This window comes from Protobothrops mucrosquamatus, unplaced genomic scaffold (genome assembly GCF_001527695.2).
Source record: "Protobothrops mucrosquamatus isolate PMUCROS unplaced genomic scaffold, P.Mucros_1.0 scaffold114, whole genome shotgun sequence".
Classification (NCBI taxonomy): domain Eukaryota; kingdom Metazoa; phylum Chordata; class Lepidosauria; order Squamata; family Viperidae; genus Protobothrops; species Protobothrops mucrosquamatus.
In genome coordinates, this window is record NW_015386486.1 from 131,358 (window position 1) to 158,085 (window position 26,728).

Consider the following 26,728-nt stretch of genomic DNA (forward strand, 5'->3'; position numbering starts at 1 on the left):
AGAGCCAAGGTTGCCTACCCCCTGCTCTAGCCCCATGCGTGCTCGTAGTCTGCGTATTCTCTTTCTGAGGCGAGTTCTGCGCCCGCCCCCGTTACCAGGAAGGGAAGTCAGGCTGGAAGTGGCTCCTCCCCCAAGTGGGCTGTTCCATGACGGAGGGATGGAAAAGTGAAGAGCGCCACTCTTAACGAGAACTATGGCGAGCTGTCGTTTCCGGAAGTGCATCGCTGCTCAGGTATTGATCATCCCTTTTCATAGAATCATAAGGGCTGGAAGGGACCTAAGAGGTCTTCTAGTCCAACCCTTTGCCCAAGGCAGGAGACCTTATTCTGTCACGGACAATTGGCTGTCCAGTCTTTTCTTGAAGACCTCCAGGGATGGAGGCAAACTGTTCCATGGATTATGCCGGACGAACTTTTATTATGTGATTAAGTGACTAAATTAGTGTATCAGGGAAATGCTGTGGATGTAATTTACTTGGACTTCAGTAAAATAATGGGTTTGTTTTTGGCATCCCAGGGACGCTGAAATACCTGCTTATTTTTCAAAGAGATATTTTTGAAAATAGTTTTCAAAAACTTCTGTAATGCATTCCTTCCGTAGGGGGAAAACAATCAGGAATTTGGGGACTCCTTTTCCAATCAGCAAATTTTATTTAAAAAGTATGAGTTATTGTGAGCTGGAGCCCACTTCATCAGATACTAAGATGGGAGAGGAGGGGAAGACAGGTTGATTATGCTGATGTAGGTTACTTGTGAGAGAGATTACACATGTTTTATGAGTTTATAATGTGTGAAAAAACATTGTGTTTGCTGATTCCTTTTTAAATACCTTGAAACCTTTCCATGTTTAACCATCTATGCTATTAAGACTGTTTTTCCAAAACAAAACAAAAAATCACTTTTGCCTTATAATTTCTTGGGAGGTTGAAATGCTCTGATATAGCTTTGCCCTCGATTTCAGTACTGATGTCAAATTTGTGTCTATTGATTCTTGTACAGTGGAGGGTGAACATGTCAAGACACATCTAATTTTCTGTAGGTACTTCCTGGGGTCTGTGATGGTGATGTTGGTATAGGGGCAAAGTAGGCATCTAGTATTGTTGCAGGATTTGCCTTCCATATTGGAATCATTGCCCTGTTGTTTCTTGTTGCTTCTGAAAATCTGCTTCAAGTTGGGTAGTTTCCATATGTAAGTATGGCATTGCTAGCCAAAAGGGAATGATGGACCTCCCTTGTTTTATAACACCTAGACTTATCTATTTGCTTGCTTGGATTTGAAGCCCCTGTACCTTCTAGATTCAAAACTGTAGGTCTTTATCTGAATGTTGATCTTCAGGGGAAAAGATCATTCCAGTTCCAGAAAGGAAATGAATGGTGAAGCTGTACATTTTTGTCTGAATGCTGATCTTCAATAGAAACGATAACTCCAGTTCCACAAAGGATAATGAATGACAGCGGTCCCCAACTTTTCCAGCTTTGTGAACCAGCGGAGGAGGGGAGAGGGAATGGTGTGCAAGTGGCTTGCGCACGCACGCACAGCTCCATTTGCACAAGCAGCAGGCACACACACCCACTGCTCACACAAATGGAGCTTCACACCTGCCCACCCACCTTCCTGTGCTCGTGCAAATAGAGCTATGTATGTGCTTGCCTGCTGCTTCCACGGCTCGGTTCCAAACAGGCTATAGCCTGGTAGTGGGCTGCGACCCGGTGGATTGGGGACCCCTGATGTATTCATAAATATTGGTCAGTTCTTATGGAAGTAGGAAAGAAAGATGAATCTCCATCTGTACACTGAAAGAATGTAACCTCTGTGTGTGTTTATATGTAATAAATTTTTATGTAATGAAATAGAAGATAAAATGATGGCAAGGATTTTGTTGCCTATTTATTCTTCCACACTCAATTTGGCAATTTTATTTCAAATAGCTTTCACATGTTTTGAAGATTCCGCCAGAAAACCTGGTAAAATCAATCTCTGCTGTTCCAGTATCCAAAAATAGGTAGGATATTTATACTTTAGAACCTTAATTTCTTGAGATCCTTTTGTGATATGTACAAAATAGCAAATAACACTAGGGGTAAAGTCCTGGCACTGCATTTTAACTCATTCAGTCTCTGTTTCTAATTCACATTATTTCTAGTATCACCTAAGACAGGAGTAGGAGCCAGTGACCTACAGATATTAGTGAATTGTAATTCCCAGTATCCTTTGCATTGCTGACCAGGACTACTGTAAGTTGTAGTTCAGCAACATCTGAGAGACCAGAACATTCCCATAAGGGTGGTTAACATTAGGCATCATTGGGCAAACAGATCTCTAAGTGCCATTTTACAGCTTTTAAGGTTTGAAGAATAGGAACTACAAGGTCTAGCTTGTATATTGTTAACTAGGCATATTACTTTCACAGATCATTTGCTCTTTCAGAAACTTTTGAGGACGAAAATACTTTCAGCTATGTTAACTCTAAATCTTACGAATCCTGACCCCTCTGTCACAAAAAGAGTCTGAACCTTTACATTTTCCCCCTTTTTTTTTAAAGGCAAGCTGCTGATTTCCAGTTTTTTATGAGTTCTATATTGGATACTAATTCTACAGATTCCACAACATCAGATATTAATCTTCAGGCGGAGAAGCTGGCAAACAAGGTATCTAGTAATAAGCATTAATCAGAAGCGTCAATAACAATTGCTTATCAAATGTTTTGTACTGCATAAATATGATGAAAAATGGTATCCTGAGCTACAGATTTTGAAGCCTTTTGGAGGTCAATTCTTTGTCCTGTTGTTTTTAACAGTGAAAAGAAAAGCCATTCTTTTACCTTTCAACAACTGTAGAGTGCAATCTATCGTCTTTCCACATTTGCTTGAAATGCAGTTAAAAATTATTTGCATAGATGACCCAGCCTACAGGTGCTATAATTCTTGAAAACAACATTGTGTACAAGTTCTTGCTGCTTTTGTCAGAAAGACACAGCGGCATTTTGCCACAAGCTCCGCCCCTTTGGCATGTGCATGCTGTGTGAAAATGCACCTAGAAAAGCAGCAGACCTCCCATTGCAATGCTGCTCTACCTTGTTGCCCTCCCTGCAGAGGCTGCTTGAAAATGTGAAGTTGCATAATGCAGTGTGCTAGATAGTTCTACTTATTTGTGGTATAGTCTTTTGTCTATATCAGTGGTGGTGAACCTATGGCACGCGTGCCAGAGGCGGCACTCAGAGCCCTCTCTGTGGGCACCCATGCCATTGCCCCAGCCCCACCTCCCCCCGCGGCCCCCTCCTCACTAGTCACCCCGCCGGAGAGTCACTCCCGAGCATGGCCCACGTGGAGCAGCACAACCAAGGACATGTAGCGGGGACAAGACTCCGCCATTGCGCCCCGTCACGCACAGTTGATGCTGCAGGGTGCGGGCGAAGGGGGGACTGCCATGGTGCTGCTGGGCCACCTGGGTGATCTGCGGCGGGCCATGGAGGCGGGGATGGCCCTGTGGGCAGGCGGGGGGCGGAGTGGGGGGCGGGGCAGAGCTGGGTTTGGGGCACTCGGTCTCTAAAAGGTTCGCCATCACTGGTCTATATGTTTTACTTTCCTTTTAGCTAAAATGTGATGCAGTTGTGAGCAAAATCAGCCCAGGCAAAGGAACAGTAGATTTCACGATAAATCGAGACTTATTAGCAAAGGTAAGAGGTAATGTCTTCTGAACTGTAGAATAGAAAAACAGGCTAAATCTGAAGCTAGTGTTTTCAGTAAGGAATACAAGTATATAGCATACAGTCCCTATTCCATTTCATAGTTTAAACTCAAATGTTCTCCCCAAGATGCAAATAATGATGTAATGTTCAAAATATAAAACAATAAAACACAGTTTACAAATAAACACACCAGATAAAAAGGAATAGCATTCACCTAACAGCAGGTTTTTTTTAAAAAATGAATCATTTTGCATGAATAATAGTGATGTGATTTATGATATCCATAATTAATGTCATTATTGATTGCAATATTGCTAACCTGTTTAAAAATATATAGTTGTGTGGATATGAATACCATGTTTTGTGAACAGAGCATGGGCAGATTGAAAAATAAGAATGTTCCCAGTTCAAAAGAGTAATCAAAACTCAAAAAAAGATGAATTAGCATTGGCTGCTTGCTGTCTGTGCATTTGAAAAGCATTTTGCAGATGTCTGCTTAGCTGATGTGAAGTCTCAGAAGATTTTTGTGAAATGAGAGATTCATGATCTTGCGAATATCAGTGTAAGGCATTACCTTGGTCTTAAAATGATCCCTTAATTCATTGCTCCCATTGTAGTTGTGTGTATTTTGCTTCCTAAGACAGTGTTGCAGCAGGTATTTGAAGATGGGTCTGAATATGGAATAAAGAGCGAACTTTTCTCAGGATTGCCAAACAAAAAGGTTCTGATTGATTTTAGGTGAGTATGTAGGCTTAGTTATTTTGGAGCATGCCTAAAATACCATGTAGGTTTACAGATTGGTTATGTAAGTAACCTGTCTGAAAATCAGCCTTGACCTAAGATTGGTTTTGTTCATTTCTTTCTAGTAAAGCATGCACTTTGATTTACGGAGTATCAAAATCCATCTTTTTGAACATTTGAACATATGAAATACTCATGTTCAGTTTCCCTTGGAACATGCAGGCTTCCAATTCAGTTATGACACAATTTTGTTATTTCATATTGCAATAAAACATAGGAAAGAACACGAATACAGATACACAGTGCATTTTATGTTCTTGAAAGACCTGTGGATTAGCATACAGTATATACTTCTGAAAAATATCCTCCAGTATTGATTTTGTTCATAAGTGTTCAGTTTACTAGCAATGGACATGCTCATGGTTCCATTTGCTTTACCATACTATGTTGTTTACGTAGTTTGACATGTCATTCATGTTTTCCTTTACATGCTTCACAGTTTGAGCTAAATGGAGAATATCTTCGTCCCGTCTTAGCCATGAAAGCTAGCTGGGTGACCATAGGCCAGTTTCTTTCTCTTAGCCCAACCTACCTCACTGGGTTGTTGTTGTGGAGAAAATAGGAAGCTGTGTTTGATATGTTCACCACCTTGAGTTATTTGTAAAAATAATAAAGGAGGTTATTAATAAATAAAAAGTTTTGAGGTAAAGTCTAGTTTGACATCTCTATTCCTCTCTTGGAAGGTGGGGAATGGAACCTAAATGACAAATGTTCACATTTCTTGCAGTTCACCCAACATTGCAAAGAAATTTCATGTCGGTCACCTGCGTTCTACATTAATAGGTAAGATCTAAATGTAACTAAATTATAGCCTATAAATGAAACCTTCTGAATATGACGATGTAGTCTAAGTGACAGGACTTCTAACTAGCCTGTGAACAGTAGCTGCTGATGTTTAATCGTGGTTACTTGATATTTAGTCTTAGGCTACATGATAAGCTTTGGATTGCTTTGAAGTCATTGCTAAATGGGTATTGCTTGTGTGCATTTTGCAAGTTTCTCAAAAGAGGACCAGATTGAGATAGAATCAAACAAAGTCTTTAAAATGACTTTGGGAATAAGGAAAAAATAATCAGCTAGTTTTAACTCAAATGTTGAAACAGCAAAGCTGAATTATTTTACTGTCAACGCTACTAACATCGGATGTTCTTGCTTGACAACAGATGGAATTGCAGCCATTTTCCTCTATTGCTTTTAGAGTTAGTTGATGCGGGGAGGGGGGAATATGGATGAGAGTCCAGCTAGTCATAACAATAATAACTCAGTCGTGGGAACCCAAGGTCATTGGGCCCAGAGTTGATAGAGTTTTGGTAGGCTGGAGAGCTAGGGAGAAAGCCCCCACTTCAAGCTAATTGGGGAATGTGATTTATGACTGTTTATTGGAGAAGGGAATTGTGCTTTGTTACTTTGTGTCCATGGGAGGAGAATTTAGTTTTTGGTTTCAACTATGTAGTGCCGATATTTTGTTTCTCGAATAAAAGAGTCTTTAAGGTAAACTGTGCATAGAAGTTCATTTGAAGAGTTTCATCTGTCAGAACCATGATATTTACATCTAAGAACTTTAGATGATTCAAAAGTTCAAAAGAAAGACTCAGAATCTGCTTGTGACCTTTCTAGATAATATACATTAAATAAGAGCTATAAAAACTATAGCCTAGAGGTGTAATCCACTTCTTTTCAAGCCTAGAAATTTTATTCCGCCGATTTGTGTTCCCTTAAATTTATTACTTAATGCAGATTGATAGTTCTTCTTATTAAAGTTAGGTAATGGGAACCCTGGCAGGGATCCAAATGACAATCATGTGACTTCAGGGTGCTGTGACATTTGTAAGTGCAAGCCATTTGCCACATCATGATCACATGACCAAAAAGGTGCTGGGATGACCGGAACTTTGAGGACCAATTGTAACCATCGCTTGTTCGGTATCAATACTAATTGTATCTTCGAACTGTCACTGACTGTTATTAACTGAAGAATATGTGTACGTGATAGAAAAGGGAGATCAGATTACATAAAATGAGCATTTGGGGGATAAGAATACAGCTGGGACAAATAATTACTGTGATTTATTTTCAGGGAATTTCATAGCAAATATCAATGAAGTGATTGGACATCAAGTAACAAGAATAAATTATCTTGGAGACTGGGGCATGCAGTTTGGTAAATAATTTTTTTTTAAAAAAACCGGTCTTATGGTTAGTGTAACATAATCTAGGGCAGGTTATTTTCAACTTTGTCATAACGAGCTTTTTAAAATGAAAAGCTTTCCGTTCTATTGTGGAAATGAATATAAGGACCCAACGCAGGCTAAGAGAAATTAGATCATTTTTTAAACTGAGAATACTGATAGGTGCAATTTGTAAATTCCTTTGTCTTTAAGATAATTGTTCTGTACCTTAAAGATAAATCACTGAGCTTAATTCTAAAAATTCATAAGAGTTGGGTATTGAACCATCCAATCTGTATCTATACATATTTGCATGCGCATAAACATATACTAAAAACAGTAAGAATGTGAATGCAAGATACTTTTTAAATTCTCAGCCACAAATTCTGGAACGCCATGCCCTTTTGACTGTAACAGTGCAAGGCCTTCCTAGGATTGCAGGGCTGTTCTGGGATTGCATTTCACATTTGTAGTGAGATTTGGGCAGGTCCTAATGTTCTCTGGAAAAGGATATTATTTCAGTTGAAGAAAATAGCCTTTTACATGTGTGTGTGTGTGTGTGTGTGTGTATTCAGATAGCAGTAGTTTCTGTTATTGTTTCTAGTGTTTCTATTGTCACTGTTTCTATTGCATGTGGGTGGCTTTAAATTGTGTCCTTCTAAAATCTGCTGGGCAAGCAACCTGTTAGCACAAAGCTCCTGTTTTTCTGCAGTTGTTGTTTTGAAAAGGTTTTAACCTAGCTTTATTAATTCCATACTTACAGTGTGTGCACCATTTCCTCACAGGCTGAGATCAGTTAATAGTGTCTTGAGTTTTAACAATTGTATTTTGGCTTTTATCGCCACACTTAACTCCCAGTGTGTCTTCTTTCGGAGCACAAGCAATTAACCCAGGAAATCTCTGTGTAAGAATAAATTGCTGTTTAATCCGAGAATTCACAATAAAATTAAATGAAAAAATAAGGAAAAAAAGAGAGAAGAGAAAGGGAGCTAAGGAAATTAGACGAACAGGTAACTGTAGAAATTCTTTTTAAAATTCAAAATAGGAAAATAAACAGCAGTTATTCCCCTTTAACTGCCCTGCAAAATAGTAGAAATTACTTCTGTTAATGAGACTAAGCAAGAGTGCAAAACAAAAGCTTTAACATTGCCCGAACGTAATATAGACTCAGTACCCCTAGTATGACCTTCAGGTAATCTGATCAGTATCCAAACAATGACATTCAAGCATTAGATTGGGTTGGTTGCCTCAGTGATGGTTTTTCACATTATTGACCCAAAGGGAGGTCCACTATTCATGGCAGAATAGTCCCAGGCTCTAATACAGTGGTTCTCAACCTTTTTAATGCCGCGACCCCCCCAACCGGTTGTAAGTCGAGGACTAAACCGGTCGTAAGTCGAGGACTAAACCGGTCGTAAGTTGAGGACTACCCAACCGGTCGTAAGTCGAGGACTTTCCCTGCCCGGGAGCGCTGCGCATGCGTGGTTCTGCCCCCTGCGCCGGCCGAGGCATAGCTGGCAAGCGGCAGAGACGGAGCAGGCCGACCACCAGCTGGCCCAGCCCAAGGGAGGTAAGGCACCCGCCGGAAAAGGGGAAAAAATGGCGGACAGCCTTGCTTGGCGACCCCCGTGAAATGGTCGATCGACCCCAAATGGGGTCCCGACCCACAGGTTGAGAACCGCTGCTCTAATACGACACAGCTCCCTGTCCCTAATCCCCTTCATTCTCTACACATTGAATGAGAATATTTGTGTTGTGAATCCTTATATGACAGACAGGATTCAAGACTGTGTAAGCCAGATTCACGAACGTCTCCATATAGTCATTTTTACAGTGCAGACTTCCATTGTTAATTTACAGATGTTGGGACTTCTCAGCATCAGGGAGCTCTGCAACTCCGGGATATTTTGTGTATTTCTTTGTTTGTTCAGATATATGTCTTCCAGTGTTGATAACTTATAGTGACCGACAAATAATAAACATAAAATTTAAATATATATTTTAAAGATCAATAACATAACAACAAGAAAGCCCTGATATGCTACTAGTAATCTCAGTGAGTTCTTCAAGGATCTCCAAATGTCTCCAGGAAGGGCCATATTTTCACGGATCTTCAAAAATATAAGGAGATAATCCAAAAATGGTGGTTGGTGGGGTGTATATTAGTTTCTTCTTCTACAATGTTTGGGTTGTGTTTTTTTTTTAACTTTATGTTTTAATCCTACACTATAAGCCAGTTAGAATCAGTATGTAAACAATAAACATCTAGGGATAAGCTTAGTTGGATCCGCTTTGTGCAGAAAATTACCACTTAATTTTGGGAATATTCCAGTTCTTAGCAACTTAGTTTCCCCTTAGTTGCTTCTTCCAGTGTAACCTCTTTTTCCTTCTTCGTTCCTTACGTTCTTTACACTTTTTCCTCACACTGTGATACTGTGATATTGTGTTGCCACACTATCATGTCATGATGTAAAAGTCGATCTTTAGTTATGAGTAGATTTGTGCCACTCAGGACAAATTTTCTGTTTCCTTCTGTTTATGCACATCCTTGTCTCACCCCTGTACAAATCCTGTTTCAATATCTAAGTACACAATGTATGTCCTTTTATAGAACTCCCATGTCACTTGATTAATATCCTTGAAGTCAGTAGTTTACTCTATGGGTGTCAAAATTTATAGCATGCACCAGTGTGCTTTTGGTTAGTGTAATCTTGAGACTTACTTTATAAATTCACCATCTACATTTTTATTACTGAAAATAGAAGAAGAGCAAATTATTCACTGATTTTATTTAAAAAAAACACCTCTTTTGTAACATGTGAAATAATTACTTTTTTTTCAGGTATATTGGGGGCTGGCTTCCAGTGGTTTGGTTCTGAAGAAAAGCTGAAATCCAATCCTTTGCAGCATCTTTTTGAGGTATGTTAATATAGTTGCACTCTATTAAAATCATAATGTGAATGACCATCAACTTACCAAGGCCACAATTCTTTCTTTTTTAATATTTTTATTTTGCTTTTCTGTTTGTGTTGCAAGTGGACTCCATGGCATATTTAACTAAATAGAATGAGAAGATATCGGGGGCAGATACTGTATCTGAGTCCCTGGAGAACTACTAGCAATCAGGGCCGACAACAGTGGCCAAAGAAGCTGGCCTTCTATATGGCAACTTCTTATGTTCCTATAATTGTTAGGTTTTGTTCAGTTGTCTAAGTAGAAACAAGTCCTTTTTTTCTTTCTTTAAAGAAGTGACATTTATTAAAAAGGTGGTGTGGGGAAGAGTTAAAGTAAATCACCAAGTATTCTTGGACTTCAGTCCCAATTAGCAAGGCTAGCAGCTAATGGAATATGGAGTAGGAGTCTGCCATTTTCTGGAGGGGATTATCAGCTCTTGTATATTGGGATAGCAGTCTTTCCTTGTTGAGCTTCCTGTGATCCTTGCCATTGTGGTGAAGATTACAGGATTTTGAACCTGGAATGTCTTGAATACAACGTAAAGGTTTCACCATGGGCTGTAATCTTTTCTTGATGGAGAAGACTTTCTGATTGAATTGTCCTGTATATTTCATTGATTTTTATACAGGTTTATGTACAGGTCAACAAAGCTTCAGAAGAGGATGAAAATATTAAAACTCTGGCACAAGATTTCTTCAGAAAATTGGAAGCACATGAAGAAAAGGCCTTGTCATTGTGGCAACATTTTAGAGATGTTAGCGTTGAAGAATATGCTCGGGTGTATAAGGTGCTGAGTTGAATCTTTTCTTTCAGTATTTAGGAATTATCTCATTCTAGGTATAATGACACTTGAATATCTTTGCATTTCTGAAAAATGTGCACCTTTGGAGTTGTCTGATACAATTCTATAGTATAGTATGCATTGTAAAACAGGCCACTACATGATTCAAAAAGAGAGATAACTTTATTTTAATAAGAGACCAACTTAGAACAACCTACAGCAAAATCCAGCAATAGAGACATAACATACTTAAGTAAAAATAAAATAATGCAGCATTGGTCTATTAACATTAATGAAGGTGCAGTTTAATTAACTAAGAAAGAAAAAATGTAGCTAAATTAGTTGTAAGTGAAGTTTATTAAGCAATAATTGACAATGTAGAAATGTATTGTAAAATCTAACAAAATATTCATGATGAATTATAATTAAGACAACCAAGGATAGGTGAAGCAGATGTAAAGATATACATGAGATGGATAGGTGTGTGTCATTTGGTATAATATAATGTTCTGGTGCATTGTTTTTATTTTGTTTTTTGTCTCACATAACTTACTTATAGAGCCTTGCTGATTTAATGGAATATCTGCAGCGTAACATTCCATATAAAAAATCTTTTGCAACTTATTAGCATGTTAATAGAACAATAATATATGTCTGCAATTAAATTTGACAAACTATTTCAACATTCCTACATGACTGAGTAGGATTTACATTTTTTTTCAATATCTCTTGATTATTTTTTTTTAAAGCTCCATTTTCATTTGCACTGTCTGTTTTGGGTTAGACCCTAGAAAGTCTTCAAGCCAGAAGCCATCAGAAGCATAGCAATTACATGACTGTGCTGAATTGGAATTCTGGCAATTACAGCTTTTTGTCGGAAAAAGGTGGTCTCAGATGAGATTATTCTTGCTGATTGTAATTATTTTCCTCTTTTCTTGAATGGGCTATCCAGCGTCTGGGAATCTACTTTAATGAATATTCTGGAGAATCATTTTATCAAGAGAAAAGTCAAGAAGTTCTAAAGAGGTTGGATGCAAAAGGACTTCTTACGAAAATGTATGGATGGATTCTTTATTTCCAGTTTTTTGAAATATCTGTTTATTCGTCTTAATGTATTGTATGTTGAATCAAAGCTATTTCACTTTAAAGCTGGGTCGTTTGTCTGAAGTACATTGTTAATATTTGCTGATTTAAATAACTTAACGTAATATTGTGAATACTGACATGCAGATACAGTTTCAGTCAGGGATACTTTATTCTGTTTGGGACAACATAACCACTTTAAGATGAGAAATGGAATCTGAAATGTTTACAAGACTTGCAGACCTAAAGTACATGGAAACTGCCAACTTCTCATACTTTTAATATGTACCTTTAATATGTACCTTTAATATGTATCTTTGGTTCCATCCTGCATAGAACAGGAGGAAAAAAATCATCAGTACATTCTGTGGCCTTTTTCATGTATTATCATAAAGGTTCTTTAGGACAATCTTCCCCAACTAGATGTCTCCAGATCTATGGAAACAAAATTTTCAATTTTTTTAGCCAGGATAATCATTGGGCATGCTCTCTCTGATTGCTGGGATTTTTAATCTGAACAGTCTCAAAAATTCTGGAACACAGATAGGAGTACATGTACAGCTAGGGCAGTGGCCCCCAACCTTTTGGGCACCAGGGACTGGTTCTGTGGAGAGAGACTTTTTCCACAGACTGGAGGAGGGATGTTTTTACGTGCTGCCTGCATCCCGTGGAAGGGGCTTCGCTTGTTTGCGTAGCCCGGTTTCTGGCATGCCGCAGCCTGGTCTACAGACTGGGGGTTGGGGACCACTGAGCTAGAGTATATGTGAATTGAACAAGATCTAGGGTTCAGATGTCCCTTTTCATCCTTTGCCATTGTAATTTGTAAAGGAACGTTATTTCCCCAAGATCCATATTTTCGTTATGTTATAGATCACACATAGCAATTTAAAGTCATTTCTGATTAACTGCCGAAGAAGCTAATGCCAAACCTTCAGTTTTAAATTTGATTCAATAAACCTGCTTATGTTTATTTTAATCACAATACTTATTTTGCATGTAATAGCAAGTAAGAAGGGGAAAACAAACAATTTATTATCCCAGCAGCATTGGAGGAAGGGGAATCTTTTGTACATGATAATGAAATGGGTGGCCAGGGGCTGTATTTAATACTGTGCAGCGAACAAGGGCTGCAGTAGGTAAATAGAAGCTGTATTATATATGTGGAGTTGTGAATTTCGTTTTTGTTTGGGGGGAGCGCTTTAAAAAACACATTGAACTTTTATTTCAGGGCTTACAGTTGCCTTTTTTATTTCCTATTAACATTAGACCACAACTTCAAAGCATTTTTATTTTTTTTTCTTGCAATATCCTTATAATCTTAATTCTTGAAATTCTGAAACAATATTTATTTATTAGGCTAGCTAGCTAGCTAGCTATGGAAGAGGATATTAAGAAAACCAGTATATAATTCCTTCTTACAAGTAGATTGTTCATCATTTTCAGAGAAGGAGTAGGAAAAGTTCGTCTTTCTGAAAATGGAGACCTGGTTACTGTGATGCGTAGCGATGGAACTTCGCTTTATTTAACAAGGCAAGCATGTTATGTGACTATTAGTAAACATTATTTTAACCTTATTGATATATTTAATAGAATATTGCTGGTGGACAGATATAATCACAAACTTCTCATGATTTTGAAGGATAGTATAGAATTGTTTTTAAAATAAATAAATAAATAAAGTAAATGAATATTTCTTTTGGAGAATTTTATTTGTTCTTCGTGTTTCTTTTTCCAGAGATCTTGCTGCTGCCATAGACCGAATGGAAAAATATAAGCCTGACGTTATGTTATATGTCGTAGGTATTCTATGGTTTATATAAATTGCTTTGGTAGAGGACAGAGATGTTAATGTACCTTTTGTCAGCGTCAAAGCATTTTAAGAAATTGTATTAGACTTGAGCTAACCATTTCAAAAGATGTTTTCTAAGAAAATAATAATATCATACTATGTTGATCACCAATAAAGGAGAATATTTATAGCTCAGGGTTCTGTGGTCATATACTGATCACTCCCAGCTTCTCTAAGCTTGATAGGTACTGCTGGCAGATTTAGGAAACCTGCAATTCAGTGATATATCAATGTCTTGTCTGACAAAACTAGTCTTTTCCAACAAAATGTCCTTTAATTATGTTGGACAGTAATCTCCACTTGCTGAGAATTTGGAGGTCAGCTGAATGGGGAAGGATCTTTTCAACTTTACAGGAGGAGGAAATGAGATCTTGGATAGTCTTGATAATAGCCCCATGACAAAACATCTACATTTAGTCTTATTTGATGTAGTTGCTTCTGCTTATAGGAGAGCCAAAATATACCAGCCAGGTAATCCTCCAAAATGGAAGGAGAAGCTTTTGCCCATTACCCTTATTTGAAAAATGTCCCATTCCAACAAAACCCATGTTTCTTTTATTTCTGCTTATTCATAGTGCTGAATAATGTTGTTTAAAGTTCTAAAATGAAGGTTTTCTGAGGCTTCTATGGAGATAGGATAGGATAGGATAGGATAGGATAGGATAGGATACTTTAGCCAAGTGTGATTAGATACACAAGGAATTTGTCTCTGGTGCAGAAGCTGTCAGTGTAGATGCAAAACAACAGAGTAATAATAATAATGATATCTAAGAGAGAAGATAGTAGAAAATATGAGGATAATAGTAATACAGCCATACTACATGGGTGTATACATAAGACAATAAAGTGGGAATTAGCTGTGCAGCAGAATGAGGCATGAAGGAAAAAAACCCCTGCTTTTGTGCCTGGTTGTTTTGGCATGCAGTGCTCTATAGCAGCATCCCAAGGGGAATGTTATAATATGAAATATATATATTTCAAGCCTTCCATTGCCCCAGTTACAATTTGAACATCAGAACTTTTCCAAGGGTAATTTTCCGAAGAAAACTCACATGTGATAAATCCAGTTTTCATGGCATCATTCTTTCCCTTGGAAATCAGCTGTGATAATGGTGTTTGTCTTTGATTGTTATGTATTAAATGGCTAAATCGTTTTTCTCCTCTTCCAAGACAGATAAAAGTCAAAGCTCTCATTTTCAACAGATGTTCCAGATTCTGAAATTACTTGGTTTCAGTTGGGCAGAAAGGTAAATGTGAATATATCAAGAATTTTATTTTAATAAAAAAAACCCAAACCAAACTGAACAATGGTATTTCTAACATTAGATGAGGGAAATGTGACAAATCAAATGTTCTAAATCTTTAGATGGGCGGAATATGGATGACCAAAGACCATTCTAGAAATATATGAAAGATTTTAAAGAAATACAGTGTGGTGATTAAGATATTAGACTGGAACAAGAGTGACCCAGGTTTAAATCCCATCCATGGTAGAGCTGGGAAAGTAATGAGTGCCTCTTAATTCAGCTACCTCAGAGGCTGTTGTAAGGGGAAAGCCCATTTGTGGATCCTTAAACTCCCATATGATATTAGAATATTCATGCAATAAAAAATCAATTTTAAAATATGGAGATAATCTCCTTATATAAAATTTCAGTATTTGCTCTGGAATCTGCCTTTAGGCCAGAGTAAGGCTGTGGAATGCTATTAGTTCTTTTGGCTGTTGGAGGGTTAATTGGTTGCTTGTAGAATATTTCAACAGTAACCACTTCATTGAGATTCTCTTTCATTATTAAAGATATGAATCTGAGAGAGAACATTGGGAGGTTCACATTTTGTACTTAGGAGGAGCCAAAGAGAGCCCTGAATTGAACCAGTAGCAGCAGATAGGAGAAGGTGAAATTAAATCTTTTCCAATGTAAATTACCACAATGGAAAGTGATTGATGGTTAAGCAAATATGAAGTTGCTCTAAGTGATTTAGGTTACCATAGAATTATAAGCTTCTAAAATGAAAATAAAAATAAAGTTGGTAATAATGTGTGTGTGTACGTATACGTATACGTATATGTGTATTCTTCTTGACTCCTGTTGCCATATCAAGCTTTCCTACATAATTATTGAGATGATGGATCAGTGGTGGCGAACCTATGGCACGAGTGCCAGAGGCGGCACTCAGAGCCATCTCTGTGGGCATGTGCACCGTTGCCCCAGCCCCGCCTTCCCCCGCAGCCCCCTCCTCACCAGCAGCCCCCGGAGGAGAGTAGCCCCCGGGCGTGGCCCACACGGAGCATTGCGGCCAAGGACATAGCAGACGGGCAGCAGGGACAAGACTCCACCCTCGCACCCCATCGCAGATGATGCTGCGGGGTGCGGGCAGAGGACCTGGCTGCTATGGTGCTGCAGGGCTGCCTGGGCGATCTACGGGCTGTGGAAGCACTAGGTGGCCCTGCGGGCGGGCAGGGCAGGGGGCAGAGTGAGCAGGGGCAGGGCATTTTTGGGGCACTCAGTGTCTAAAAGGTTCACCACTGTGATAGATCTTTCTGTTTAAAAAAAATATAGTTTATATTCCAGCTATAGCGTGGGTAATGAAAGAAAGGGTGCTTATGTAATGTACACATGTGGATTTATCTTGTATCTAATCCTGTTTTGGTGCGAATAAAGTTTGAAACTGTAAAGCAAACTTCCATAAAAGTAGAGTATGAGAAACTGTTCTCAGCCATGGGAAATACCAGTATATAAGTATAGATCGCTTTGTATTTGTTTTGGTAGTTTTATTTAGTTATGAGATTTATATTCCACCTTTCATTTAGAAGCCCAAAGCAACATCTATAGCATTTCCTTCTCCCCCTTTCCCTCACTTCAGCAACTCTTTTGAAATGGAACGTCTGTGGCTGAGGGTGGAAGTAGCGTATTTTTCAGGTTTAGCTCTAAAGGTATGCAAATGCTATTCTTATTGAGAAATAGGTTCGTAGTTTCTATGGCCAAGGAAATGTCACTTTTATCTATGATGTATATTAGACTCAGAAAGTTATTGAAAGTTATTGAGCCATCAGTTGTCAGAAGTTGTTGAACATAAGCAGGACTGATGTTTTCGTCCTCTGCGTTTGTAGGTGCCAGCACGTGCCCTTTGGGAGAATTCACGGCATGAAAACTCGAAAAGGAGAAGTGATTTTCCTGGAAGATGTTTTAAATGAAACTTGTTCCCTGGTATTAGAAAGACGTGCTTCTACAAAAAGTTAGCCAATAAATTTTCTCTATTAAATTAATATTTTATTCTGGTTCTAGAAAAAAAGACACGTATGGGGGTTTCACCACTCAACAGCACAGTCTAAGCCACAATTAGTTCAGCTTCTTTTGCTTTCCATATATGGACCTCTTTGTCTGTAAGATATTTCAATCTTTAAAAAACACTCTAGTGATAAAATATGTTTAAGTGATCAGGAAAATAATTTAACCTTTACAAATAAAGACATCTGGATCTTTTTTTCATTTTACCCTGAAGGCATTCTGTCAGTCAGTGAAATTATATCCTTTTTCAAGGCTTCTTGGATTCTAATTTAGCCTTTTCAGTTCTTTATTTATTTATTTCTTTGTTTGTTTCTTTATGATACTTTACTATTTTGATGCTTTTTATTTTATTTTTCCTCTCCTGTATCTGTCAGTTGTAGCTTTGACATTGCTTGGATAGGTCTCTAACACAATTACATTATAACAGGTCTTCAAACTTGGCCCTTTTATGACTTGTGGACTTCACCTCCCAGAATTCCTCAGCCAGGCACGCTGGCTGAGGAATTCTGGGAGCTGAAGTCCACAAGTCATAAAAGGGCCAAGTTTGAAGACCCCCGCATTATAAATTATTTCTCTAAACAATAATATTAAACACAAATTAATTCACTAGCTGCAAATCTCCATTAATTTTCATATGTAACGATACACAGTATAGGGTTCAATAATATTGGAAATTTCATATGAACAATTCATATGAAATCATTTTGAAAAATAAAGTTATGTAATCATTGCTGAAGCCACAGTATGTTAGAAGTGACAAAGCTGAACCTCGAAGAGGTTTTTTTAAATTGCAGTGGGATACAAATCTAATAAATAAATTATGAAATTATGTGTATCTGTTTTCCTGATTTTGTTAACCATAGTCAAGATATGAGGAAGAGTATGTTCCTGTTATCTCCTAGAACAGGGGTAGGCAACCTTGGCTCTTTTATGACTCGTGGACTTCATGGCTGGCTCAGGAATTCTGGGAGTTGAAGTCCACAAGTCATAAAAGAGCCAAGGTTGCCTACTCCTGTGATGGCTGGCTCAGGAATTCTGGGAGTTGAAGTCCACGAGTCATAAAAGAGCCAAGGTTGCCTACCCCTGTCCTAGAACTAAGTATACCAGTTCATAAACAAGGGCCTGAGAACCAGCTTCCACCAGCAGCCTTGTGTACCTCTTGGTGAAATAATGGCTTTTCTCCTTTTATCTGATCAGCCACAAAAGAATGTGACAATCCTCCTGAGACCGCAGAACGGATTGGGCTCGCAGCACTTATCATTCAGGTCTGTCGCCCAGTTAATGGCAAGATCAGTTTCAGGAATGCTGAAAGCTATCTACTCAGTTCTTGAATAATATTTGTCATTTCAGGACTTCAAAGGCCTCTTATCATCTGATTATCAGTTTAACTGGGATCACGTCCTTCAAAGCAAAGGCGATACGGGGGTCTTCTTGCAATATACACACGCCAGGCTGCACAGGTATTGAGGGATGATTTGTGCCCCATTTTTTTTTCCTGAGTTGGCCTTCATCTGGGTCAGAATGAAAGTTGTCTGCAAGTAAAAGGGATTGGGAACTTTTCTGCTGTGGCTTCAGTGTGCTTAAATAAGATGAAATACATAGAACAGACAAATGGGCAAGTTTTACTAAAGAGTTCCATCCATTTCATATAATGGAACTTTCTCCTTCTCCCAAAGCACATACCTGCTTTGAAGAGTTCCCATAATTCCCTGGAGTTCCCATAATTCCTTTGAATACAATCATAGAGTGCTGTTTTCCCAGAGAGGCTGCAGAAGAATTTTCAGTAATAAGAGTGTAGTTCTGAAGTAGAGCAATGGAAAGAATCCTAACTTTAAACAGGCAGCAGAACTTAACAGTGTAAAAACAATTAAGAACCACTTTAGATTTTTTTAATATATAGAATATAATATATAATCCTGCGGTAGTTGCCGTGTTGTTTATATAAAAGTCCACCAAGAAGCAAAGAACGATTTTGAAGATTTAGTAGTTTCCTTTTATAAAATTGTAATTTTGCTCTGTAACTCTTTTGTGGTGATCGGTCAAATACTTGCACCATTTCAACAAAATAAGGTCTTTTTAAGTTTTGCTGTGCTATTTTATTTCACTCTTGAGTGATTTGGCTCAGTTGAAGTGGAACAAGTTTAAAATCCAAGTGTTTTGCTTCAGTTATTACTTTCCTTTATGTTATATTAAATAAGGCATTGCTTGTTTGATTGTTGATGAGTACCGAGGAAGCGTTATTTTATTATAGTAATGGTTTTCGGATTTTAGACTGATGCCTAGAAAGGCTTTTCATAATTTCATAAGGGTAGTTTACTCCCAGATACTTGCTACTGCACTATTAATGGATTTGAGACCTTCCCCCTCAACCCATCCTAAGTCCTAGGGATGTTGAAATGAGTAGTTGCAACCTGCATGGAGACTGTGCTTGAGCTCCTACAGCAGGGGTGTCAAACTCGCAACGTCACGTGATGTGTCGTGATGTATCGCAATTTTTTTTTCCAATGCTGGCAATGGGGTGGGCGCGGTTTTGCTATGATGCATCCAGCCCATGGGCTGGCAATTTGACACAGGAAAGGCAGCTTATCAATGAAATAAATAAATAAGGAAGTTTCAAAGGTATTTTTGATCATCACTGTTACTGACAGTTTCCTCTTCCCCTGCCTAGTTTAGAAGAAATGTGTGGTACTGTCAATCAAGGCACTCCCATCAACCCTGCTTGTTTACAAGATCCACTAGCAATATCCTTACTTCAACATCTTCTCAGGTACTTCAGCATTTTCTCAAGTTTCTAATGCAGTCTTTGCATATATAACAGCACTGAACAGAGTTTATATACTTTTTTGTTAATTATGTTTGTTCTTGAAGACTGTTAGCTGCCTATCCATGTGCATAACTGATTTAGAATCAACAGAATGCTAACCGTAGCCTAGAAAATTTGGAAATAGAATATCACTTTTGAAGTGTTTTTACTGCATTTTCTTGCTAAAAATCTCCTTAGAATGGGTCTTAGGAAACAGCCAGAAAGCATTAAATATGCTTTATATATTCCATTGGCATCTTGTTCGTCTGTGATGCCTGCAGAAATGGACTGTGGTATATATTAGTTATTATTGTTTGGAACAGCAGGCATTTTAAAGGTGCCTCAAGCTATTCATGTTGTGCAGCATAGTGCCACGTACATTAAACTGCAAGTGTGCCCAGCTGTGCTTACTGAGTTATAAGACACATTTGGGGGTAATATTTACCAAAAATATATTTTAAAGATGTGTAAAATGTATAAAACAGAGAAGGCAATAAACAAAATATGTTACATTTGGGCCTGTGAACACTGCACAGTCCAATGAACTGGGTCTGCAGAAGGAACGCAGTGTTAGGAATAGCAAAAGACCTTGACAGTGACAAAAGCAAGGCTGGTTAAGACCTTTCATGCCTTGAGGAGAAATGGAGGGAAAACAGAATAGCTTGTCAGATTTCCTCACTGAAAAGGAAATAAGGCACTCCCTAGGCCACTAATTAGCCAGTAACAAGTATGGAATTCTGCTACTGCAACACAGTATTTAAGGCCAAAAAGTATTTCAAACTATATTTTTTTTCTCTCATCTCCCACCATCCCCCATGCTAAAAGAGAGAAAAAATGACTCTATTACTCCATTACTCTATTCTCAACAAATACAGGGCCATTGGAAAAAACGATCTAACCACCTTTTCATATAAGCAAAGCGGTGGTTAATTGTATGGCTGGTGTTAAACAAAAGCTAGTGTATATGTAGCAGCTATTTGACAATATTTTTTTCCTAGAATAGTTACTCCAACTGTGGAAGTTTTCATATGCAGCTCTTCACTCAAAGAGGCAGGTGTGTTCAAGAATCTGACCTCATATGACAGTAAAGCTGGAATAGAACTGAGATGTGAATGTTCCCTAGGTGGCTTATGTTTTTTCTTTAATCAGATGCTCCTAAATGTGTTCCTTTCTCCCTTCAGATATGATGAAATTATTTACCAATCTTCACAAGATCATCAGCCGAAGCATATTGTTAAATACCTGTTTAAACTCAGGTAAAAGAAACAAACTCTGGAGCCTTGAACAGAACGGATACATTGCTTTTAAAATATGTAGCCTCAAAACTGATAGTTTGACATAATCAAATGCAGTTTTTTCAGACTAAAGGCTTCAGTGGTGATGAGTGGACTAGGCATGAAGAGATTAAAATCGAAGTCCATCTTCAACCATGGAAATTCATAAGTGATTCTGAGCCAATCATAGTCTTTCAGATCAACCTACTCAAAGTCTTTATGTTGGCACGAAACGAAGCCACTTTGAGCTCTTGGAGCAAAGGAGGGATATAAATCTAACAAACACATGAAATAAAGGCTGGCTCTGTCACAGCAGCCTTTGCCTCTTTCTATGGAACCTGTCACTTATTCAAAAAAAACCTTATTTTACATTTGAATAATACCCATCAATTTCCAAATCAGTACTTCATTAGATCAAAAAATATTATATGTTCTTGGAAACCTTCAAGTGCGCCTTTTTAAAAATAATTTTGCTTCTCCTGGTTTACTGTCTAGTTTAATGAAGAGAAGGACGAGGGGGGACATGATAGCAATGTTCCAATATCTCAGAGGTTGCCACAAAGAAGAGGGAGTCAAGCTATTCTCCAAAGCACCTGAAGGAAGGACAAGAAGCAACGGGTGGAAGCTAATCAAGGAGAGAAGCAACCTACAACTAAGGAGAAACTTCCTGACAGAACAATTAACCAGTGGAACAACCTGCCTCCAGAAACTGTGAATGCTCCAACACTGGAAGTTTTTAAGAAGAGACTGGACAGCCATTTGCCCGAAATAGTATAGGGTTTCCTGCCCTGAGCAGGGGGGTTGGACTAGATGACCTCCAAGGTCCCTTCCAACATTATTATTATTAATAATAATAATAATAATAATAATAATAATAATAATAATAATAATAATAATAATAATAATAATAATAATACTTTTCAAGCTGTAGGTTAACAATTGACCAGTGATTTACATAATACCAAAGGGGATGTGGTTTCTGCAAACTTCATTTTCCTATTCCCTATTCCAAATGCCTTAAGCATTTTGCTGAATGCTGTATATTATTGGCCTGAGTCGCTGGTGGAAAATCAGTTCATGCCTTTGGACAAATAATGTCTTTGTCAAAATCCGATGACGAACTTTCAAGAGATCATAATAAGAAACTAGTTTTTCTTGTTGAGATGCATTCCATTTCTAAACATGACATTTCCTGAAACAACCTCCCAGAAACGGGAGAACCTTTTAAGTCTGGGAGCAAAATTATACTTTTCGTGATTTTAATGACATTTAAAGAAATAGTCACTGCAGCAAAATTCTAGCTAGCCAGACTGTGCCTTTTCAGGGGTATTTTATTCCCCCACACCTCTATTTTTTCATCCCTTGCAGTAGTCATTTAGCATCTCAAGGGTAAGGGCTATTTTATGCCTAGAGTCTTACTATCCAGTGTTTTAAAGGTTGCTTTTATTTCTCGTGTACATATGTGGCATATTTTTGCTTTCATAGACATCTCAAAGGATGAAATTAAGATTCATATATATTATACTGTGCAGCAGATGGGCTTGAATAAAAAGTTGACATTAGTAGGAAAAAAATACAGAGCTCCCTTAATTACTGTGCACATGGTAGGTCAAGGCTAAATTAAGACGCCATTCCCATTAGAGAAATATGCAGCGCATTTACCTCATTACTGAATTAAGCCATGTTATAGCTTTGCATAATACATTTGACTCATAATCTATCCAACCAGGCCACACAAGTCACGAATAGGGTTTAAATTAATCATGTTCAATTGGTTGTGCATATGCAACCACTGGCTATTTAAGTTATATGAAAGCAGCCAATATATAAGGTAAATTCAACTTAAAGGTGTGTCAGCACAGCCTTTCCCAGCCTTGTGTCCTCCAGAATGTTAAGACAATAATGTCCGGAAATCTTACTGCTTCTGCCCACTGGGAATTCTTGGAGTTGTCCTAACAGAGCTAGAATTTACAAGGTTGGGGAATGCTCTTGCAGCAGAGTTTACAAAGGCCGGATCAAGCCTTATGTTCAACACAGAACAAGCTTGCTTATGGTCAGTGACTATTGTAGAGCTTGAACTAAGGTTATGAATGTGAGTTTTTTTTTCCTTCTTCAAACAACACTGTTCTCCTTGGCCAGAAACAAGAATTAGCACCCTCTAGCTCAGTGGTTCTCAACCTTTTTAATGCTGCGACCCCAACCGGTCGTAAGTCAAGGACTAAACCGGTCGTAAGTCGAGGACTTTCCCTGCCCAGGAGCGCTGCGCATGCGTGGTTCCGCCCCCTGTGCCGGCCGAGGCATAGCTGGCAAGCGGCAGAGACGGAGCAGGCCGACTACCAGCTGGCCCAGCCCAAGGGAGGTAAGGCACCCGCCGGAAAAGGGGAAAAAAATGGACAAAAAAATGGCGGACAAAAAAATGGCGGACAGCCTTGCTTGGCGACCCCCGTGAAATGGTCGATCGACCCCAAATGGGGTCCCGACCCACAGGTTGAGAACCACTGCTCTAGCTTTTGAACCAAACCACAGTGGAAGTTCTATATGCTCCATAGCCCTTGCAGTGTTTGGCCAAGCAAGATGTTCTTATTCCACCTGGAACTTAAGCATGTGTAGCTCACTTAGAAATCAGCAGTACTATGTTTGTGGCTGCTTAGTTTAGGATTGCTCTCTTTTGGAAAGTGTGATCTCAGTCTTGGTATTTCTGTTTCAGTCATTTAGCATCAGCAGCTCACAGAAATCTTCCTGTGAAGGGCAGCCCTCTGGACCTCGCTCAGGTAACATTAATTTTATTTTATTTATTTATTAAAGGTATTGAATGTATATGCCACCCACCTCATGATCCAGCTTACAATACAATAATTCTTCTCAGTGTTCGAATGTAATTTGTTATCCCTAAGCAGTAAACCCAGAGAAAAACCTCTTGTAGAAAGGTTGCTATTGAAAGGTGGAATAAGCAATAGTGTCCACATTTCTCTGTTCAGTATGTGGCAGAACATTCCGTGCTAACATCGGTCTCATCAGCCATCTACGGACACACCGCTGATGGCCCATAATCCATAAGATGTCAAGGTCTTCATCGAAATCGATGGACAAACAACAGAACAGTTGAGTTAAAGGGATAGATGAATGGCAGAGTTTTGTATCTGGAAACAAGGGAACTGGAAGATGAAATAAGTCTACTGCAGTAGCTCAGCATGTGGACTAGAATGCTGTTCTTTTGAAGATTGTCCCCGGGAGCTGTGAATATTGCTTAACATTAAGTGGCCACAAATCAAAACTCAGACTGGTCTTATATCCATCAATAGACAATACATGCAAAGTATAACTCAGAGTAACAGCTGACTGGGAGCTCTAGGAATAGTCAGCCTAAAGTACTTGTAATACTCCAGGTTGAATATTTTAGGTTGTGCATCATCAGCTAGATACAGGGTAAAAACTATTTCATACCCTTGTAACTTCCTAAGAAAGACAGAAGGAAGCCTTGAATGCAGCTGTTTTGTGCTACATGAGCAGAAATAACACGTAGATGTGCATCAGTGAAAGGTTTTACCTGGAGTGGGTCTCTGACACCTCAGAAGCAGAGAGAGAAAACAAATAAAGGTATTAGATGCGATGTTTTTTTTCCCCCACTGAGATGAACTTGATGTGCATGAGAAGTCACTAAGCACACAAACATCCAAGGATATGCAGGAATAAGGTTAGTGAGCATCAGGGAAATAGAGGTACATCGATGCAACATGAATAGCCAATTTCTGAAGGTGGAGTCTAAGTCTTCCCAAAGAAGAAACTAAAGGGGGGGAAGTTTCCTTGACCAAATAATGTGTACAAAATCGGCTTTATGCCGATGGGCAGGGTCTCTCAACCGCAGATTTGGGGAAGTGGGAGAAGACACGGGAGGAAATAAAAGAAGTAGATTCTTCACAAAGATCAAGCTGCAGAATTATTGGTACAAATGGGCATTTTAATAGCTCTTATTCTAAAATGCTTTATACTACCATAGCACGGAGCAGGGGGTGGGGGCATGAATAGGATGCTGCTTTCATAAGAAGCAGATGACAAAAATTACCAATGCCTCTTCTTTATCCCTCCCCCCTTTTTTTCCAGGCAAGGCTCTGCCTTTTTCACGCTGCCCGCTCTGTTCTAGCCAACGGAATGAAGCTCCTAGGAATCACACCTGTGGATAAAATGTAATGGGGGAACTTCCTTGATGCTTTTCCTATGTATCCCTTATGAAGATTATTTGATCTCCGTTTTGGACTTCGTGGCCATTCCAGAGCTGTGGGAATGTTCGGAAGTCCTTTTGATAGGAATTTTTCTTCTCTTATTATAAAGCCAATTCCAGCTTTTATTGGTATTTGAATTAAATGGTTGTGATGCACCCACGTGTGGGCCATGCTGTACGACTATGTCTTTGCTGCTCTACTGACCTGCTCTGAAATCAAAACCTTTCAGCCACTTGGAAATTTCAGCAGCTGTGCAATTGGCCCCAAATAATAATGCTTAAAAATTAAGTCCCATTTTGTATTTTTGCAATGCAAAGCTTTGTCATTATGAGAATATTAGAACTGTGGAGCCTGTTCTCTTTCCTTTTTGTTCCTCATAAGCACTTGGCTTGGAAGGTGGGCATTTTTTAAAATATATGTGGTACATTTATTTATAAAAGCTATCTTGCCGTTATGAGTTATGGAAGTCCTGTGGATGCAGTCTTTGCCTGGCTGCTTCATCTGACTTTAACACTTTTCAGACCTTAAGAAATAAGATGAAGCTGGTATGACCCAAGGAAAATTATCCGCCTCTACTGGAAAAATTATTTTAAAAAGCACCCTATATATTTGCACAGTAGGCCATTGCAATTAATCAGTGGAACAGCTTGCCAGTGGGCGCTTCATCACTGGAGTTTTTAAGAAAAGACTGGACAGCCACTTGTCTGAAATGGTACAGGGTCGGGATTCCCATCCTCTGGGCTGTAGCCCACTAGTAGGCCATGAGCTGTTTGCATCCGGGCTGTGGGCATGCACACATGCATCCCCACTTGCGCGAGCAGTGAGCGAATGCGTGCATGCACACTCCATTTGCCTGAGTGGGAGGCACACATGCCAGGCATTTGTACAAATGGAGTTGTGCGCGGCCGCTGGCACAGAACCATCCCCTCCCCCCACCCTGCCAGTGTGCAAAGGAGGCCTACATGAAGATGCAGGACGAAGTGCGTATAGAAACCTTGCTACCAATCTCTCAAAGAGGATCCGATTTTGAAATATGTACTGCGAAGCTTAGGCTACCTCTATTCCAGGAAAAAAATGTCTCCGTGCTATTTCCACTGTGGGAATAAAGCATCCACTATCACGTTTACAATTTTACTTTTTCTTACTATGATACAGAAAAAAGTAGAGAGGTGCACAACAAATAGAAGGCTTACTATGAGGTTTCTTCTCCTCTCTGGAGAGTAATTGCTAAAAAAAAAAAAGATAATAACTTCTACTTATTTTTCCCTAGTAATCTCTGCTGGCTTCCACATTTGGTTTCTCTGAACTTATTCCCTGGGTCTGTTGTCCTTTTTTTTCCCCAAATGGCTGATAAATAATTGCAGGTAGTCCTCGACTTAAGACCACAATTGAGTCTAAAATTCCCATTGCTAAGCAGGACAGCTGTTAAGTGAGTTTTGCACCATTTTCTGACCTTCCTTGCCACAGTTAAATGAATCACTGCAGTTGTTAAGCTAGTAATACAGTTGTTAAGTGAATCTGGCTTCCCCGTTGACTTTGCTTGCCAAGTTGCAAAAGGTGATCACATGACACCCCCCCCCCCGGACGCTGCAACCTTCATGAATACTTGCCAGTTGCCAAGCATTCCAAATTTTGATCACGTGGATGCTGCAATGGTCGTACGAAAAAGTCATAAGTCACTTTTCTCAGGGCCATTGTAACTTTGGACAGTCATTAAACAAAAGGTTATAAATTGAGGACTACCTGTATACAGCATGGGCAGGTGGTATTCAGAGTCTATCTTCCATTTTGCTTTCCCCCCCCCCCTTCATCTTCA

General features: G+C 38.9%; 1 protein-coding gene across 1 annotated transcript; it reads left to right on the forward strand.

Annotated features, from left to right (window-relative positions):
• The first annotated feature begins 189 nt into the window (after positions 1-189).
• On the forward strand, positions 190-25,278 carry RARS2 (arginyl-tRNA synthetase 2, mitochondrial). Its single transcript, XM_015812851.1, has 20 exons — positions 190-232; positions 1,929-2,002; positions 2,543-2,648; positions 3,593-3,676; positions 4,329-4,426; positions 5,217-5,272; positions 6,567-6,650; positions 9,500-9,576; positions 10,241-10,399; positions 11,346-11,449; positions 12,920-13,006; positions 13,212-13,272; positions 14,496-14,572; positions 16,438-16,562; positions 17,813-17,880; positions 17,966-18,075; positions 19,284-19,382; positions 20,600-20,674; positions 23,400-23,463; positions 24,794-25,278. The coding sequence occupies exons 1-20, from the start codon at positions 194-196 to the stop codon at positions 24,878-24,880; spliced, it is 1,734 nt and encodes a 577-aa protein (XP_015668337.1). The 5' UTR covers positions 190-193; the 3' UTR covers positions 24,881-25,278.
• Positions 25,279-26,728: the final 1,450 nt, after the last annotated feature.